Here is an 18,000-nt window from a genome sequence, read left to right on the forward strand (position 1 = left end):
TCCCAGCTGCCGTGATGTTTTTTTTCTCCCAGCGTTATCGAGATATAATTGACATACTGTGTAAGTTTAAGGTGTACAGTGTGATGATTTGATATATGTGTATATTGCAGAATGATTACCACAATAAAGTTAGTTAACACATCCATCAGCTCACAGTTACCATTTGTGCCTGTGTGTGGTGAGAACTTTTAAGAGCTGCTCCCTTAGCAACTTTCAAGTACACAATACACTATTGTCAATTATAGTGGCCATACTGTACATTGCACATTAGATCCCCAGAACTTATTCATCTTATAACTGAAAACTTGTACCCTTTGACCACCTTCACCCATTCTCCCCACGCCCTCAGCTACCACCAATCTACTCTCTGTTTCTATGGGTTTGGTTAGATTCCGCATATGAAATCATACAGCATTTGTCTTTCTCTAACTTATTTCACTTAGCATAATGCCCTCAAGGTTCGTCTATATTGGTGCAAATGTCAGGATTTCCTTCTTTTTTTATGGCTGAATAGTATTCCACGTATATATACCACATTTTGTTTATCTGTTCATCTGTCAACGACACTTAGGTTGTTTCCATGTCTTGGCTATTGTAAATAATGCTGCAGTGAACATGAGGGTGCAGATGTCTCTTTGAGGTAGTGATTTCATTTCCTTCAGATAAATACCCAGAAGTGGGATTGCTGGATCATTTGGTAGTTCTACTTTTAATTTTTTGGGGAACCTCCGTACTGGTTTCCATAGTAGCTGCACCAGTTTACATTCCCACCAAGAGTGGACCAGGATTCCCTTTTCTCCACTTCCTCGCCAGCACTTGTCTCTTGTCTTTTTGACAATAGTTGTTCTAACAGGTGTGAGGTCCTGTCTCATTGTGGTTTTGATTTGCATTTCCCTGATGATTAGTGATGTTGAGCATCTTTCCATGTACCTGTTGGCCATTTGTATGTCTTCTTTGGAAAAATGTCTATTTGAGTCCTTTGCCCATTGTTTTAATTGAATTATTTAGTTTTTTGCTATTGAGTTCTGGGAATTCCTTGTATGTTTTAGATATTAACCCCATATCATATATATGGTTTGCAAATATTTTCTCCCATTCCATAGGTTGCCTTTTCATTTTGTTGATGGTTTCTTTTGCTGTGCAGAAGCTTTTTAGTTTGATGTAGTTCCACTTGTTTATTTTTGCTTTTGTTGTTTGTGTTTTTGTTGTCATATCCAAAAAAATTGCTGCGAAGATCCATGTCAAAGAGCTTTTTCCCTGTGTTTTATTTCTTGGAGTTTTATGGTTTCAGGTCCTATATTTAAGTCTTTAATCCATTTCTAGTTAATTTTTGTGAGTGGGGTAGGGGGTCCAGTTTCATTCTTTTGCATGTGAATATCCCATTTTCCCAGCACCATTTATTTATTTATTTATTTTTATGTGAGGAAGATTAGCCCTGAGCTAACATCTGTCGCCAATCTTCCTCTTTTTGCAGAGGAAGATTGGCCCTGGGCTAACATCCATGCCCATCTTCCTCTACTTTATATGAGATACTGCCACAGCATGGCTTGTCAAGTGGTGCGTTGGTGCGCGCCCGGGATCTCAACCTGTGAACCCTCAGGCCACAGAAGCAGAGTGCTCGCACTTAACCGCTACGCCACCGGGTCAGCACCCCCAGCACCATTTATTGAAGAGGCTATCTTTTCCCCATTGAGTATTCTTGGCTCCCTTGAAACATTAGTTGATCCTATATGCGTAGGTTTATTTCTTGGCTCTCAGTTCTGTTCCGTTTTATGCTAATACCATACTGTTTTGATTACTATAGCTTTGTAATATAGTTTGAAATCAGGCAGTTAGATGCCTCCAGCTTTGTTTCTTTCACAAGATTGGTTTGGCTATTCAGTCTTTTGTGGTTTAATTTGACATTTAGGATTGTTTTTTCTACTTACATAAAAAATACTATTGGAATCTTGATAGAGATTGTATTGAATATAGATGGCTTTGGGTAGGATGGACATTTTAGCAATATTAATTCTTTCAATCTAAGAACATAGGATATCTTTCCATTTATTTGTATCTTTTTCAGTTTCTTTCATCAATGGCTTATAGTTTTCAGTGTACAATGTTTCATTAAGCGCGATACTTAAATTTATTCCTAAGTATTTTATTGTTTTTGGTGCTAATGTAAATGGGATTGTTTTCTTTGTTTCTTTTTCAGATGGTTCATTGTTAGTGTATAGAAATGCAACTGATTTTTTTTTTTAATCAAGAGCTGCTATTTTGTTTATTTATTTTTAATTTTATTTATTTATTTATTTATTTATTTATTTTCCCCCAAAGCCCCAGTAGGTAGTTGTATGTCATAGTTGCACATCGTCTAGTTGCTGTATGTGGGACGCGGCCTCAACATGGCCAGAGAAACGGTGTGTCGGTGTGCGCCCAGGATCCGAACCTGGGCTGCCAGCAGCGGAGTGCGCACACCCAACCGCTAAGCCACGGGGCTGGCCCTGCAAATGATTTTTATATCTTGATTTTGTATCCTGCTCCTTTACTGAATTTGTTTTTTAGTTTTAACAGTTTTTTGGTGAAGTCTTTATGGTTTTCTATATATAAAATCATGTCATGAACACGCAGACAATTTTACTTCTTTCTTTCCGATTCGGATGCTTTTTATTTCTTTTTCTTGCCTGATTGCTCTGGCTAGGACTTCCAGTACTATGTTGAGTAGGAGTGATGAGAGTGGGCAGCCTTGTCTTGTTCCTGATCTTAGAGAAAAAGCCTTCAGCTTTTCACCATTGAGTATGATGTTAGCTGTGGGCTTGTTGTACATGGCCTTCATCATGTTGAGCTACATTTCTTTTGTACCCAATTTGTTGAGAGTTTTTATATGAGAGGATGTTGAATTTTGTCAAATGCTTCTTCTGCATTTATTGAGATGATCATGTGGTTTTTATCTTTCATTCTGTTAATGTGGTGTTCACATTTATTGATGTACTTATGTTGAACCATCCTTGCATGCCAGGGACGAATCCCACTTGATCATGGTGTCCTTTTAATGTGTTGTTGAATTCGGCTTGCTAGTGTTTATTTGAGAATTTTTGCATCTATATTCATCAGGGACATTGGCCTGTAGTTTTCTTTTCTTGTAGTGTCTTTTTCTGGCTTTGATATCGGAGTACTACTAGCCTTATAGAATGTGTTTGGGAGTGTTCCCTCCTCTTCAGTTTTTTGGAAGAATTTGAGAAAGATTAGCATATTTCTTTAAACATTTGGTAGAATTCAGCAGTGAAACCATTTGGTCCTGGGCTTTTCTTTGTTGGTGCTCAGTGGCCTGCCCTTAAGCACAGGTTTCAGGACCTGGATTAAAACTAAAATTTCTAACGCTGTCCAGGGCTGAGATGTCCGCACTGCTTTATGCATTCTGCTCTGGGGAGATAGGACTTTCCCATCTGCCTCCAAGATTGCTTGCCTTCTCTTCTGCTTCTCTTCTAGAGCCCCTTGGGGACAAGATAAAGAACATGAGTGGAGTTGGCAAATATTAGGGAACCAAAGTGTTCCTTAGGGTCTGGCAGGAGCCGTTAATCCTGCAGAGTAGCTTCTGTAGCTTCCGATGCCCTGGCATTTCAAGAGACACAAGCCCCTCTGAGGGCACAACCAATTCTGAATACAAAATATTTGCTCTTCATTTCTTCACACATCCAGCCTCTCACCTAGATCCTGCTGAGTTTCTTCACCATGTGGTATGTGATTTAAATCCAGGCCTTTTCAGACACTGCTGACTGAACAATTCTTTTTTTTTTTTTTTTTTGTGAGGAAGATCAGCCCTGAGCTAACATCCATGCTAATCCTCCTCTTTTTGCTGAGGAAGACTGGCTCTGAGCTAACATCTATTGCCAATCCTCCTCCTTTTTCCCCCCAAAGCCCCAGTAGATAGTTGTATGTCATAGTTGCACATCCTTCTAGTTGCTGTACGTGGGACGCCGCCTCAGCATGGCCGGAGAAGCGGTGGGTTGGTGCACGCCCGGGATCCGAACCCGGGCTGCCAGTAGCGGAGCGCACGCACTTAACCGCTAAGCCACGGGGCAGGCCCCTGACTGAACAATTCTTAATGGACCGGGAAGCCAACCCTATAAATAATTCCTCTTCTAATAGCCTAAGGCAATTAGCATTTCTGTTTTTTAAAAAAAATTGAATTGCTAGGTGAACAAAAAAAAATCCATATGATGGCCCTGGAGGTAGAGTGTATTTGTAAAAGGGTTTTGTGTTTTCTAAGGGGCCAAGACTACTAAGGTTGACTAAACAGTCAGCTGTGTAATGCAGAGTTGACCTCCCTTCCAACCCCCTAGTGCTGATGGGCTCTTAATACATGTCTAGAAAGGACAGTCTGAGGCGCTGAGGAGAGAAGAGGTCTGTCTGGTCACGAGTGCCAGCATCTTTTCTTCACTCAGTCCACTCCAAGAGGGACCCCGGCACTCCACAGAGACAATACGCACCCAGGTCCTGTCTCTGGACTTGACAGTCTGGTGAGGGAAACAGACCAAGAATAAGCGATTTTGAATGAGATGGGTAATACAAAGAGCAGGTGCTGGGGCCACGGCAGTGCGTCACAGGGCAGGGGAGGTTGAGGAAGGCTGCCCGGAGGAGGCGATGCTAATGTGGAGATCTCAAGGTTGACTAGGAGTTGGCTAGGTAAAGGGAGGAGGTGAGGGGAGAGAGCATTCCAGGCAAAGAGAACCACATGTCCAAGGCTCTGAGGTGATAAAGAGCCAAGTTCTCTTGGGGAACTGAGAGGAGTCCAGTTTGCTGGAGGGTGGACAGTGAGGAGAGAGCAGCCTTCAATGACAGACAGCCAGACATGAACCTAGGCTTTGGGATACCGTGCGCCTTTCTCCTTTCTCTGCTGAGGGCAGTGGCACGGGGCTGATGTTAGCCTGGGGTGTCTCTGACTGCGCGAGTGAGCGAGTGAGCGAACACCTGCTGCTTTGGTGGAAGCTTGTTGCTGGGATATGTCTGTCTCTCTCTGTCTCAGAGCTCTGACCTCAGTTCTGTTGGCCTCTGAGGAAAGGACTTACTCGTTTAGGTCCGGGGCTAGTGGCTGGCACGTGGGAGATGCTCAGTAAATGTGTTTTCAGTTGACCTGAATTTGCTGAGAAGACTTTTTTTTTTTTCTCCTCTCTCAGAGTAGATGAGGACGAGGATGACTTGGAGGAAGAACATGTAACTAAGGTAAGACATCATGTCCTGGGTGTCCTCCTGTTTTTGGTCCTGAGTCCAGGGCTCAGTCCCTGGGAGAATGTGAGAGTCTCTCCAGCTGCTGCTCCTCCAACCCACTGACTCTGTGGCTCCCCAGACCCAGACCTTGGTGTCCAGGTGCTCACTCGGCAGGTTGGGCTGGGCTCTGGGGAGACCCCTCTGGGGGGCAATGCCTGGGCATATTTGCCCCAGGGCATCGAGGAGCAGCCATTCTGGGCCAAGGACTGATGGTTTCTCTCTCCACTCATGGGTGGAAGGTGGAGGGCAGGCCAGGGCAGGCACCCTCTGCCCTCTGGACCTCTTGTGGCATGTCCCTCTCTTCCTTTGTATTTTCGCTTGCTTGGAGTGCTGTGAGGTAGGTGTGGTTCAGACACCTCTCATATTTAAAAACATTTGGTTTCATTTATGTAAGCCTTTGGTTTTCTCTGAAATTGGATTCCCCTTCCATTATTTTCTTTTCCTCTCCTCACTCTTGTAAGTCTCAGAGGAGTACAGGAAGAGTGTTCAGCTAGCCTCCTCCTGCTCCACTGCCACCCGTCCTCCTTTGGGAGACGTGTGTGGAACAGCCCTCCCCCGACACACTCCTTAGAGTGTCAAGAATCTTTTCCATGTTGAGAATCACTGCTCACGGGAAACACCTTTCGTAAGATGACCAAGCCCTCCTGAGGGGGTGGGTTGGAGGCTGAGGGTGACTGACAGAAGGAGTCCCATCTTGTGGGTGTTCCCCTGAACTTCTGGCGCTGAGGGTGGGGTGGGGACTCCCCGGGCCCTGCATTAGCTGAGATCTGCTGTGGGATGGAGCCTCCTTACTCTAGTTTTGTGTGTTTGTGGCCATTCTCCCTGTTTCCTGTGCCTCCTAGGCCCTGGCATTCGTTGATCTGCAGAGTGTATTCAGAGATGTTACAGTCTCCTCCTGAAATCCCCTGCTTTTCCTCTGAGCAGATTTATTACTGCAGTCGGACGCACTCCCAGTTGGCCCAGTTTGTGCACGAGGTACAGAAGAGCCCCTTTGGGAAGGACACCCGGCTTGTCTCTCTCGGCTCTCGGCAGGTAAACAGAGGGGGTGTCTCGGCCCAGGTGCCTCCCTGCTCCCTTCCCTCTGCCTTCGCCTTCCTGTTGCAGGCACAGGAAGATGATGGGTCCGAGGCAGGCTGAGCAGTGGGAGGTCAGCCCCTTCCCTGGCCTTGCTGGTCCTTGAAAGGAAACAAAGAGGAGGGCTGGGCTGGGCAGGCCCCGGTGGCTCGCTGTGTGTCATTTAGCCAGCACCATTTCTTTGACTCTTTTTCTCCTCTGTCTTGTAGAACCTTTGTGTAAACGAAGATGTGAAACACCTGGGTTCTGTGCAGCTTATCAACGACCGCTGCGTGGAGATGCAGAGGAGCAAGCATGGTAGCCTCAGTGCTCTGAGCTGGGGAAGGAGACTTGGGGACCGTTGTGTAGCCTTGGGCAGTGCTAGGAAGGAGTGGGTGGCAGGGGAAGTGTGCCAGGGATTGAGGAACTAAAGACAGTGTCTTCAGTGGCAGTGAGGGAAGAGCAGACCCCTGGTTCCTGCCGAAAGACCCCCTGCTGGGCAGAGGCTTCCTGAGTCACTGTCTAGTCCTAAACCCTGGCTTCGACATGATTTTGTAGGCGTCTTCTAGAGAACACAAAGTACAATACCCAGATGTGGTGATGAGACCGTAATAAGCAGTCCTTGGAAAGGTCTTGCAGACCCCGCCCCACGGCAGTGGGTCTTGACATTCCACACCTGCGCCTGGCACTGTGGACACTTACCGTTCTTTCTGCCTTTGCTCCCCTTTCTGCCATGCCTGTGCCTGTGCCTGTGCCCCCTCAGAGAGGAAGAGCGAAGCTGAGGAAGAGAAGCCCAAGAGGAGAAGGCAGGAGCCCCGGGCCGCCTGCCCCTTCTACAACTACGAGCAGCTGCAGCTCCTCCGGGACGAGGTCCTGGTGGAGGTGAAGGACATTGAGCAGTTGGTGACGCTGGGGAAGGAGGCTCAGGCCTGTCCCTATTACGGGAGCCGGTTTGCCATTCCAGCAGCCCAGGTGAGGACCTGCAGGGTTGGGCACTAGCTCTTGGCTCTGATTGCAGACTGGGCCACAAGGCAATGCCTCGCTCCTCTTTTAATTTGGGAGGATGTCACTGGCTCCAGTTGGACTGAGCACACATTGTACGTGGGTGACACATAACCACTCCCTCCTAGTACATAGGGTCGGAGGAGGTTCCGGGTCCCTTGGTGGCTCTGGGCTGCAGGGACAGTTGGCATCATTGGGGGACAGCAGATTGGAGCCAGGAAGGAGTGTGCATTCCTAGTGAAACCATGGGAAGGGGTGTCAGGGCAGAGACAGAGGAATGCAGCAAGGGAGCTACAGAACGTGAATGTACTTCCAGATGGCCTTTCAGAGTGACTTCCAGCTGCGCCCACCTGCAGCATTCGAGAATACCATCTTCTCTAGACTTACCATATGGAGTGTTATCTTGAAACAGAAAGAAAAGCTGCTAATTTGACAGGTCAAAAATGATGTCATTGTTATTTGGTGGGTGTGATTTCACTGTCTTCTTGCTACTTCCTTAGTTTGAGTGACTTTTGGAAGGAAAATATCATTGTGGAGAATTCCATATAATCAAGAGAAGATTTAAGTAGATTTTAAAAGGCACAGGGAACTACATTAGTAATAATTTTACACAGCATTAAATGCTTGTCAGTCTGTTAGCCTGAACCGTGTGAGGGTGTTCCCAGGGAATTCCAGAACCCTCCCAGCTGCACAGCTGTCTCTTGCCCTTCCTGGGTCTCTCTGCCACCCTGCCGGATCAGTGCTGTCGACCGTTGTGTGCAAATGTAGTAGCATGTCCTGAAATTCGCGGTCTTGACTCTCTACAGCACTTGCTCCTCATTTTTGCTCTTGCGGGACCCACTGAAATAGCCAAGGCAGGGATTCTCCACGTTCTACACATGAAGACACTGGGGCCTGGAAAGATGAAGTGGTTTGTCTGTTTTTTCACAGCAAGTACTGATGGCGCCAGTGTTAGAACCTGGGCCTGAAGTTTCCAGTTTTCTAGATTTTCACTTTCTTTATCAATATTCTTTTAACTGGAAAATTGTCCTAACGACAAAGCACCTAAAAAATTTACAGTGCTTATATTTTTGTCACCCTGACCCCCACTCCTTAAACCTCACTTGAGATAGAGTTTATCAAGCCCGTTTTACAGATGAGGAAACCAAGGCTCAGAGAGGTTAAGTGACTTTCCCCGAGTCACACAGCTTGGAAGTGGCAGCTCTGAGACCAGAACCCAGGGCTGCTTTCTGGTACGCCAGTGGTCTTCACAGTTCTGAGGAACCTTGGGTGCCTCAGGGGCTACCTGGGGACATGGATGAGGCTCGACAGCAGGGCTTCCATTCTCCTCCCCTTCCCTCGCCCTACTCCCACCCTTGGTTCAGTCAGAAGTTTCCTCTGTTTCATGTTTGATGTTCCACGTTAAGGGTCTGTTGCTGGAAGCACAGTGCTGTGCTGTGGCTTCTCTCTTGAAGGTCCTTACACATATTCTGGGTGGGAAATAAAACCGTTCACAGCAGAAACGTGGAGGAGGCTGGGCAAGCTGGCTTGGGAGGGAGTCCCGCCCTGCTCAGGTGGCCACCCTCTCCTCCCCAGCTGGTGGTGCTGCCCTACCAGATGCTGCTGCACGCGGCCACCCGGCAGGCCTCAGGGATCCGGCTGCAGGGCCAGGTGGTTGTCATCGACGAGGCGCACAACCTGATCGACACCATCACTGGCATCCACAGTGCGGAGGTCAGCGGCTCCCAGGTGGGTTGGCCTCTTCCTGCCTGGGCTGGGGCCTGCCGTGGGGCAGAGGGACCTGGGTTCCTCTGGAGGCGGATTGGGTACAGGGTGCACTGAGTTAAGGCAGTGGCCTTGTCAGAGGCTGGCTCTGGCTTTCCAGCAGATCTTAGAACTTGGGGGACCCAGCTCAGGCAGGGTGGCACATTTCTTTGCTCTTCACTAGCCTATGTCATCTTGAGTCCCTCCAGCCCAGGATGCTACTAACTAATTCTCCATAATCCCATCTCCAGGATGATGGGATGAGAGAAGCAGGGGTCCTCATGTGATTGGATGGTGGTGTTAATACTGTTTTGAGGGGTGCTCAAGATTTCTGAGAGCCACCGTTGGTTACCTATTATGTGCCAGGCACCACACGAGGTGTCTCTAATCTTCATGCTGACTCGACACTGGGCTGGTATTCCTGTTTTACATTGAGAACTTGGAGATTCAGAGAGGTTTAAGCAGGGTGCCTAAGGTCACACAGCTACCACGTGTGGAGCTGCATTTGACACTGGTTTCTGACCCTGAAGCCCACATGACATCCCGTTACCTTGACTGGCCAGTGCCTGGGTTGACCTTAGGCTTTGAACCGTCAGTCTCTGTAGACAGCACGTCTTTTCCTAGCCTGGTAAAAATGAGCAGGGAGATTCATTACCTGAGAGATTTGGCCTCTTGCTTTTTCTCCTGACCCAGGGGACAGTGGACATTGCAGCAGAACCTACCTTCCCCTCTCTCAGCTCCACCAGCCTAAGGGCCTTTGAAACCCATACTTTTGTCTGTGCCCAGCCCTACTCTTCACCTTGATTGCCTCCTGTGTGTCCTGGGCTGGTATTTTCTAGGCATAATCTAAGATGTCTCTGGCACAGCCCTAGGCTGCTTGCCCAGAGCCTGGTCTGCCTTCACACCCATTCTCTGTTCTCTCCGCAGCTGTGCCAGGCCCATTCCCAGTTGCTCCAGTATATGGAACGATACGGGTGAGACCCTACCTCCCGAGGGGGAAGGGGAAATCCTGCTCTGCCTCAGTGCCCTCAGTCAGCCTCCGAGAGGAGGCACTGGGTTGCCACCTCTGGTCTGGGCTCGGTGCAGGGTCGACCAACCTGCTGTTCACCTCCTGGTTCATTGTGGCGTGTACCCCACGTGGGCCGAGGATGCTCGGGACAGGACAGCTGGCTGTGAAGGCTCGGGCCATGGCCAGCCTGTTTTCTGCGAGAGTGTTTGTAGCTCCTGACCCAGTTTGAAAGATGTCAGACAGAAAGGCTTCAGCTTGGGGCCCCCGGGATGGAAGGGAAGTTGCTGTTGGTGTCCCACCACTTGAGGTCTGTTGGTTTTTCCTCAGGAAGCGTTTGAAGGCCAAGAACCTGATGTACATCAAACAGATCCTGTATCTGCTGGAGAAGTTCGTGACTGTGCTAGGTGGTAGGGAGCACCATCCGCCCGAGGCCCGGCCTGCTGAGCTTGCCAGGCGGGACAGCTGGGTTTTCTGTGTCTCAGGAATTGTCTTGGCCATTGATTTAGAAAATTCTTTCTTGTAGCTTAGTTGAATTGTCTGACCTTAGATGTTTTTTTAAGAATCCTAGTTTATTTGTCCCTGTTCTGAATCCTTTTTACTGCACAGGTTGTAGTAGTAATAATAAGGTAGTATAAATATGTGACGTTTTATGTAACAGTGATAGTACTCTGGCCCGCTCTTTGCGGAAGGCAGCACAGGCACAGTAACCCTCACTGATGGAGGAGTCAGTTAAAGCTCAGAGCAGAGACGTGAGCTGCGTGTGGTTCGTGAGCCACAAGAGGGACTCGAGTCTTCTGGCTCCAGGCCCCGTACTTTGCATTACCTGTGCCACATTCCCTTTCCTTTACCGTATGGCAGTCCCTTTGAAGGCTTTTATAGAAGCTGAAGTTCCAGGAGGCCAGTGGGGGATTTTTCTGGAGGGATTTTGTTTCATGTTGGTCCTCTCCACTTCCATCTCTGCCTTACCGCTGGTCACTGTGCAGCCTGGGGGTGTCCTGACTGTGCCTGCATAAAATGGGCTGGTCACTGCCCTGTCTCGCTGGAGGAGGTGTGAGAAGAAGGAAATCACAGGGCTATAGTCTCCACATGCAAACATGTGGGTCAGACTTTGAGGCTTCCTGGAACCTCCTGTCCTCTTAGTGGGTTCTTTGGATGCTATAAATGGCAAAAACCTGTTCAATACGAATGCTCTTATTTGATGAGTACAGTGTCAAGTGTGAGAAGATGGGGCTCAGAGGCCCACCATCCTGACCTGTTTGAATTCTCTTTTTTAGGGAACATTAAGCAAAACCCCAATACCCAGAGCCTCTCGCAGACAGGTGAGAGGGCTGCCCTCAGAGGCCCAGAGCTGGCCTGAGCAGGTTCTGAGCTTCCCTCTGGGACCTCAAGCAGTGGTCTTCAGAGCGAGGACTCCAAAGCCCTCCTTTGGTTTACCCTTAGGGACAGAGCTGAAGACCATCAATGACTTTCTCTTTCTGAGCCAGATTGACAACATCAACCTGTTCAAGGTAGAGGTTCTCACCTTTTTATGTTAGCACGTCAAATTCCCTTCTTCTGATCACCACCTGCGGAGAGCACTATGTCAAGACTGTGGAAGGAATAAAAAGTAAATTCCACTTGTCGTCAGGCAGTCTGGAGGTCTGAGGATCCACTTCCTCAAGATGTATGTAATTACTTCACCCTTAAACAAAGCAACATATCAGCAAGAAAAAAATAGTCAATCTAGGGTCAAAAGGTCATAGGGACTGAGGAGAGAAGGTGCCTTTCTTTGTACCCAACAAGCACAAATAGAGACTCCCAGGTCCTCTGCCTGACTCCATCTCCCTGCCAGCACAGGCTCCCCTGGGCTTGTGGACGGAGCAGGAAGTTGATTTTGTGAGCATGATCCTGCTGTGAGGTTGAGGTGGGTGCTGACCCTTCTCATGACTGCAGCCTCAGATTCTGGTTTGCTCCAGGCCTGCATATTCAGCACTCTCCCAGGCAGGGGACGGCCACTGTTGCTTGACTCACAACCTTAGTGAATCTAGTTTACTGACGACAGGCAGCACTCGCTGTGTTCAAGGCAGTGCGCCAGGTTCTGTGACCCCAGGGTAGGATGTCTCATCAGCATTCTAGAGCAAAGGAGCCCAAGGCTCGGCGAGGTCACCTCAGGAAGACGACACGCACAGGCCACACACGAGGGGGCTAATGGCGCGTGGCAGGGCCAGCGTGTGCGCCCAGCTTTGTGGACTTGAGACCTGCTTTCTTTCCATCCTGCCTTGCCTTTTGTCTTCAAACCAGCTTACCCCCAGACTCACCCATTTTGGTCCTGTCCCTGCCATTACTCCGTGAGACATGCTCGCAGTCCGGGTCCTCTGATTCGTCTCTACCCTTTGTGTCCGCATCCACCAGGGGCCAGGCCCACAGCCTGAAAGCTCTTGAGTTGATCCCACCTTTTCATTCCCACAGCTCCTCCTTCAGCGCGGGCTGCTTTCCTCTGGCCCTCTTTCTGGTCTCCTGATTTCATTCTTTCTCCCTTCTAATGTCTTTTACAAACTACAGTCTAGTGAATCTTAACTGAAAGGTACCGTTCTTTTCAGAAATCTTTAAAGGCTCCAAACTCATTGTCTTGCATTTCAAGCTACACAGGTTGTACACACTGACTCAGCTACTCCAGACGATCTGAACAAGCCCCGAGCTGGACCTCCTTTGTGTCTTTGCTCATAGGGAGTTTTTAAATTAACTCTTAATCCTTCAGGGTCCAGCTTAGGTGCTGCCACATTGAAGGAAAGCAGAAGGGGTGTAACTGTCACCTTTAGAGAGGGTCAGAGCCGTGCAGACACGGTGTGGGGGAGGCCGTGTCCGTGCGGCTCAGCAGAGTCCCTCTCATGGGAGCACCCTGTTGTGTGTGGGGGCAGCAGGAGAGGAGTGACCTCAGAAAGGAGCTTGACACGGTTGTCCACAAGGAGGCTTTGGGCTCCTCAGGATGTGGTGGTGAATCATGTTTCTTGGGGTTTTGGAAGGTGATTGTCTTTTTTCCAGCTTCGTTAGTGTTTACGAGTGCCTGCAGCCGCGTTTGGTTTTGCAGGTGCAGCGCTACTGTGAGAAGAGCATGGTCAGCAGAAAGGTATGTGCTCCCCTTTTGGGGCCTGAGGGATCCAGCAGCGCCCTGCTGGCTGTGCTCACAGTGCCTCTCTCTCCTACCCTGTGGGACCTTCAGAGTCGCCTTTGTTTTCGTTATCCTTAGTGTTGAGCAGCTTTGCTGGGGTGGGGAGGGGAGAGCCAGGGTGCCCCTGGAGGGTAAGCTGCAGGCTATTGGGCCCAGCGAAGCCTCTAGTCTGTCCCAGCCTCCCTCTCTCTGCTGCGTCCTCATTCCTCTCTGGTGCTCTCTCATCCCTGTCCCAGCTCTTTGGCTTCACAGAAAGGTATGGAGCGGTCCTCACACCCTCCAGGGAGCAGCCCAGACTGGCTGGGTTCCAGCACTTCCTGCAGAGCCTGCAGCCTGGGGGGACTAAGGGTGAGTCAGGACGGTGGGAGACTGGCTACAGGCCCTGGGCAAGAACGTTCCTTCCTCATATGTGGACTCATCTCTCCCGGAGAATGGCTTTAGCCTAACTGCAGGGAGACCCTCCCCCTTGTCCGTGGTCCCAGACCCTCTTCGTCGTCCTGCTCTGTGCAGCTCCTGCAGCCCCCATAGAGGAGGAGGAGGCCAGGGCGCTGCGGCCTGCTTCCCCGCTGATGCACATCGAAGGCTTCCTTGCAGCTCTCACCGCTGCCAACCAGGACGGCAGGGTCATCCTGAGCCGCCGAGGTAATCCAGGGAGGAGCCAGTCTGGAGCCGGGGAGCCAGAGTGGGGAAAGATTCTTTCCTTCCATCCTGGCACCTCTCTGGGTTAGGACGAGGAGACAGGGTGGTGATAACTGGCCTCCTGTGACCTGGGCAGGAGGTAGAGGTGGCGAGGAGGGTTGCAGAGGTGCTGGGATGATGGGTCATCTTGGGCAAGGTTACAGGGGAAGCCATGTGGCTGGTGGTTAGGGTTAGGTGGGCTTTGGTTTGAGTCTTGGTTCTGCCACCCACAAGCTGCGTGACTTGGACCAGTTTTACTTCTCTGAACCAACTTAGTTTCCTTGTGTGAAAAGGGAGATGAGAGTGCTGTCTGCCTCGGGGTTGTCTTAGAGGATGTTGTCCTGGGATCTGATTTAAAGAGAAAGTGCTGTCTGTTGTGCCTTCTGATGGTCCCAACTGGAGATGCCCTTTGCCTCAGACCGAGAGAAGTATTTGTTGGGCCTGCATCTGCCCCCTTCCCCATGTAGCTGTCTCTTCTCTGTCTTTTTTTCAGGCAGCCTCAGTCAAAGCAGCCTCAAATTCTTGCTCCTGAATCCAGCTGTGCCCTTTGCCCAGGTGGTGAAGGAATGCCGGGCAGTGGTCATTGCAGGGGGCACCATGCAGCCGGTAAGGTGCCAAGCCTAGCCTCTTGTGCCCCAGGTGCTGAGATGAGACAGGGACAGGGGGATGCACCAACAGGCTTCGTCCCCATTCCTTGGGTCCCCAAACCAGAAAGGGGTCGGCTTGAGCGGGCCAAGCAGCGGCCACCAGGTGGCATTGCTCTGCTGTGTCACTGCCCAGGCCTTTCGGCCTGGGGGGGCTGGTGAGGGGGCACTGCCGCTGCTCTGGCGTTACTGTAGCCACAGGAGCACACTGCTCCCATAGAAAGCCCTTCTAGAGTCTCAGACCTTCATTTAGGTGCCTCAGTGCCCTTCCCTTCCTGTACCCACCTTCTCTCTTTTATAACCTTCTCTCTCTTTTATACAACGTTCTCTCTCTTTTACAAATTTAAATTTTAATATATTATATTTAGAAAAGTATTATATTTTCGTTGTAGAAAGCAGAGACAAAAACAGGAAAAAGAATGGATCATAATTCTGCCAGCAGAAGATTCATTTTGGTGTATATCATAATAGTCTTTGTATGCATAATTTTTACGAATATACATGCATATTTTAAAAACAAAACAAAAATGGTGTTATCTCTACATGCTGCTGTTATAATTTGTTTTTTTCACTCAGCAAAAAAATATCATAAACATTTTTCCTCATCAGCAAATATGCATCTATTCCACCATACTCTGGCTGCACTTCATTCCACTACGTGAATATATTGTATTTTACATGACCACTCTTCTTCTGTTAGATATTTAGGCGATTTCCAGTTTTTCTGTTTTAAACAGTGGCGTGGGAGATACAGTCACTTCTCTGCACAGGCTGTTTCCTTAGGGTACATTCTAGAACAGGATATTCTGGATGAAAAGCTCATCAACGTCCTCAAGCAGGCAGTGGTTCCCAACCTCTGCTGCCTGTTAGAATTGCCCCTGTAGCTTTATTCTTTTTCCATTTTTCTTTCTTGTGTATAGACTCGTATATTTCTATTCATTTGTGTATTAAAATCATTTATAATCATTGTTGCTTTTGATGCTCACATTGCCTCAGACTCCCTTTCGACGTGACCCCGTTAGTCCTGGATACAACAGAAATATCCCGGGCTCACCTCATACTTGCCTTGCCCCAGAGCTGGACTCATTCATTTGTCCAAGGTGCTCTGGTTTCTTTGAATGGGGACTGGGATTTAGAAACCAACATCTGGGTGCTGAGGTGTTCACAGTGCTCCTCGGTTATCACTGTTTATGGGCCATTTCAGTAGACAGACCTAGGAAGTATGTTTTCAGAAATCGTGAGTGCATATTGATATTTCTGAATCAAAGCCAATCAATTTATTTGACCTTACATTGTATCTCTTTTCTCTTAAGCTGAATATTTGGTTTCTGATGTTGCTAATTTGCACTATCGCACAATATACTTAAAATAATTTAAAAATAATAATACTGATATGTGTATTACTTCTAACAGAACTGCTGATTGAAGTTTCATTTCTTTGCATTTATTTTTTGCCCTTAAAGTGTCCCACTAAGGATGAACAGTCACTCAGGGTATAAAGTCACTTCAAGTCAGGCTTTTCTCTGTGGGCTTATGTTGTAGATTTGACAGACGGCTAGGCTTTCTTTGTTTCAGTTAATTTTAGAATTTGTCTTTATTTTTGTCTTAATTATATTTTTTGAAAATGTAAACATCTGTATGGTTCAAAAGTCAAAACTATATAAAAAGATACCTTTAGAAATTCTCACTTCCATCCCTCTCCAACCTGTTCCCTGTCCTCATAGGTAATCATTTTTATTAGCTACTGGTCTGTCTTTCCAGTGTTTCGTTTTTTTTTTTTTTGCGAAAATAAGTAAATATATGAACTTATTCTTTTTTCTTTTTCTTTTTGACTTAACGTAAAGGTGGCATAATCAGTTTCACTTACCAGTATGTTCTGGCGATCATTCCCTCTCAGTGCGCAGGGACGGTGTGCATCCTTTTGCTGGCTGCATCATTCTCGGTTGGGTGGAGGTAGCATGGCTCCCTCAACCAGTCCCCTTGTGAAAGGCAGTCTTGCTGTCACAAGTGGCTTCACAAGAACTGTCCTCGTGCGTGTTATTTGGTGTGCAGAGCTGTGTCTTCAAGGGAGACTCCTAGATGTGGGATTGCTAAGTTAAAAAGTGAAAATATATCTGATTTGTTAAACACTGTCAAATTCCCCTCCAATTGGAGTTGTACTATCCTGTGTCCCACCAGCAGTGTGTGAGAGTACCTGTTTCTCCACAGAGTGGTCAGACTTTGGGATTTTTGCCAATTTGATAGGGGAAAAACCTGGAGCTCTTTAAAAGTACAATTACATATGTCCTCCCCCTAGAGGTTCTTATTCAATAGTTTGGGCTGGGGCCTGGCCATGTGTCTTTTTTTTTTTCAAATTCCCACTAGTGGTTTTGTTGCACAGCCAGAATTGAGAACCACTGTGCCAAATTTGCTGGATTTACTGTGCTATTAATGAGACTGCCAACCCTGGGTATCGTTACATGTTTTTACTCTCTTTGCTAATTTGTCAGCCTTTCCTTTTCACTTCTTTTTTCTGTTATGTGCTCGCTGCCTCCCAGCCCAGACTTCTGTCTTGCCCAAGTGATTCTCTCCTCCCTCCCTGCCAAGGCCCCTGCCTGCTCAGGCCTGAGGTCGCTGTCCTGTGCCTCGGGGAGATCACGGAGCCTTGATGTTGTGGTCTGCAGGTGTCCGACTTCCGGGAGCAGCTGCTGGCGTGTGCTGGGGCGGAAGCTGAGCGCGTGGTGGAGTTTTCCTGTGGTGAGGGTCTATGTCCAGGGTGGATGGGCCACGTGGTCACATTTGGGCTCCATGCTGTCATAGTTCAAGCATAGCTGTTACCAGGCCCAGGAGGGGCTGAGGAGGCCACAAGGTGGGAGCTTCATCCTTTGCAAGCTTTCTTGTGAGCTTGCTCTCGTGGTCTGTGTCCCCTCTGTCTACATGGGAGGTCTGAGCATCCATCGCCCAGGTTTACTATGGAAACCGAGCGGCTGGGTGAGTGGTATGCGTTGCTAGTCCTTGTCTGGAAGACAGGGGTTGGGGAATGCTCTTTCTGGACCCTGCCTCGCAGAACAGTCTGTACCTCCAGTTTTCAGCCCCTCACTGGGTCTCACCAGGTCACGTGATCCCTCCAGACAATATCCTCCCCCTCGTCATCTGCAGTGGGCCTTCCAACCAGCAGCTGGAATTCACATACCAGAAGAGAGAGCTGCCTCAGATGGTTAGTACCAGCCAGTTTGCCTTACCACAGCCTTTGCTAGGGCAGGAGAGAGATTTCTGGGGTGAGGAGGGGCCTCTTGGCCAATCCTGAGTGTTCAGGCGTTGGGGAAATTAGTGCTGGGAAATTATCAGGGAAGATCTGAGCTTCCCCCGACCCTTCCACCCCTTAGGCTGCTAAATAAGTTTTCTCAAAACCTCCAGTCATCCCTTTCAGATGAAGCTGTTGAGAAAGCTGCTCATTTCCTTTGCTTCTCTTGCCATTTGGTTATACCAGCTCC

The 18,000-nt window shown here is 48.5% G+C and overlaps 1 protein-coding gene across 6 annotated transcripts in view; it reads left to right on the forward strand.

The window, feature by feature from the left end:
* The window catches only part of DDX11 (DEAD/H-box helicase 11), a 35,564-nt gene that overhangs the window by 14,040 nt on the left and 3,524 nt on the right, over nt 1-18,000 (forward strand). For 4 of the 6 annotated variants that reach the window (XM_087442909.1, XM_087442911.1, XM_087442914.1 and 1 more), the window contains 15 exons: nt 5,160-5,205; nt 6,175-6,282; nt 6,534-6,621; nt 7,067-7,275; nt 8,881-9,033; nt 9,976-10,022; nt 10,385-10,464; nt 11,332-11,376; nt 11,498-11,565; nt 13,125-13,163; nt 13,442-13,553; nt 13,716-13,847; nt 14,377-14,489; nt 17,191-17,263; nt 17,620-17,723. In XM_087442909.1, the coding sequence (XP_087299035.1) occupies nt 5,160-5,205; nt 6,175-6,282; nt 6,534-6,621; nt 7,067-7,275; nt 8,881-9,033; nt 9,976-10,022; nt 10,385-10,464; nt 11,332-11,376; nt 11,498-11,565; nt 13,125-13,163; nt 13,442-13,553; nt 13,716-13,847; nt 14,377-14,489; nt 17,191-17,263; nt 17,620-17,723 (1,417 nt within the window). The remainder of the gene's footprint in view (nt 1-5,159; nt 5,206-6,174; nt 6,283-6,533; nt 6,622-7,066; nt 7,276-8,880; nt 9,034-9,975; nt 10,023-10,384; nt 10,465-11,331; nt 11,377-11,497; nt 11,566-13,124; nt 13,164-13,441; nt 13,554-13,715; nt 13,848-14,376; nt 14,490-17,190; nt 17,264-17,619; nt 17,724-18,000) is intronic. The other 2 variants (XM_087442910.1, XM_087442912.1) reach the window with 2 other exon arrangements.

Source organism: Ceratotherium simum, chromosome 17, assembly GCF_057802395.1.
Source record: "Ceratotherium simum simum isolate JZ-2026a chromosome 17, ASM5780239v1, whole genome shotgun sequence".
In the NCBI taxonomy this organism is placed as follows: Eukaryota; Metazoa; Chordata; class Mammalia; order Perissodactyla; family Rhinocerotidae; genus Ceratotherium; species Ceratotherium simum.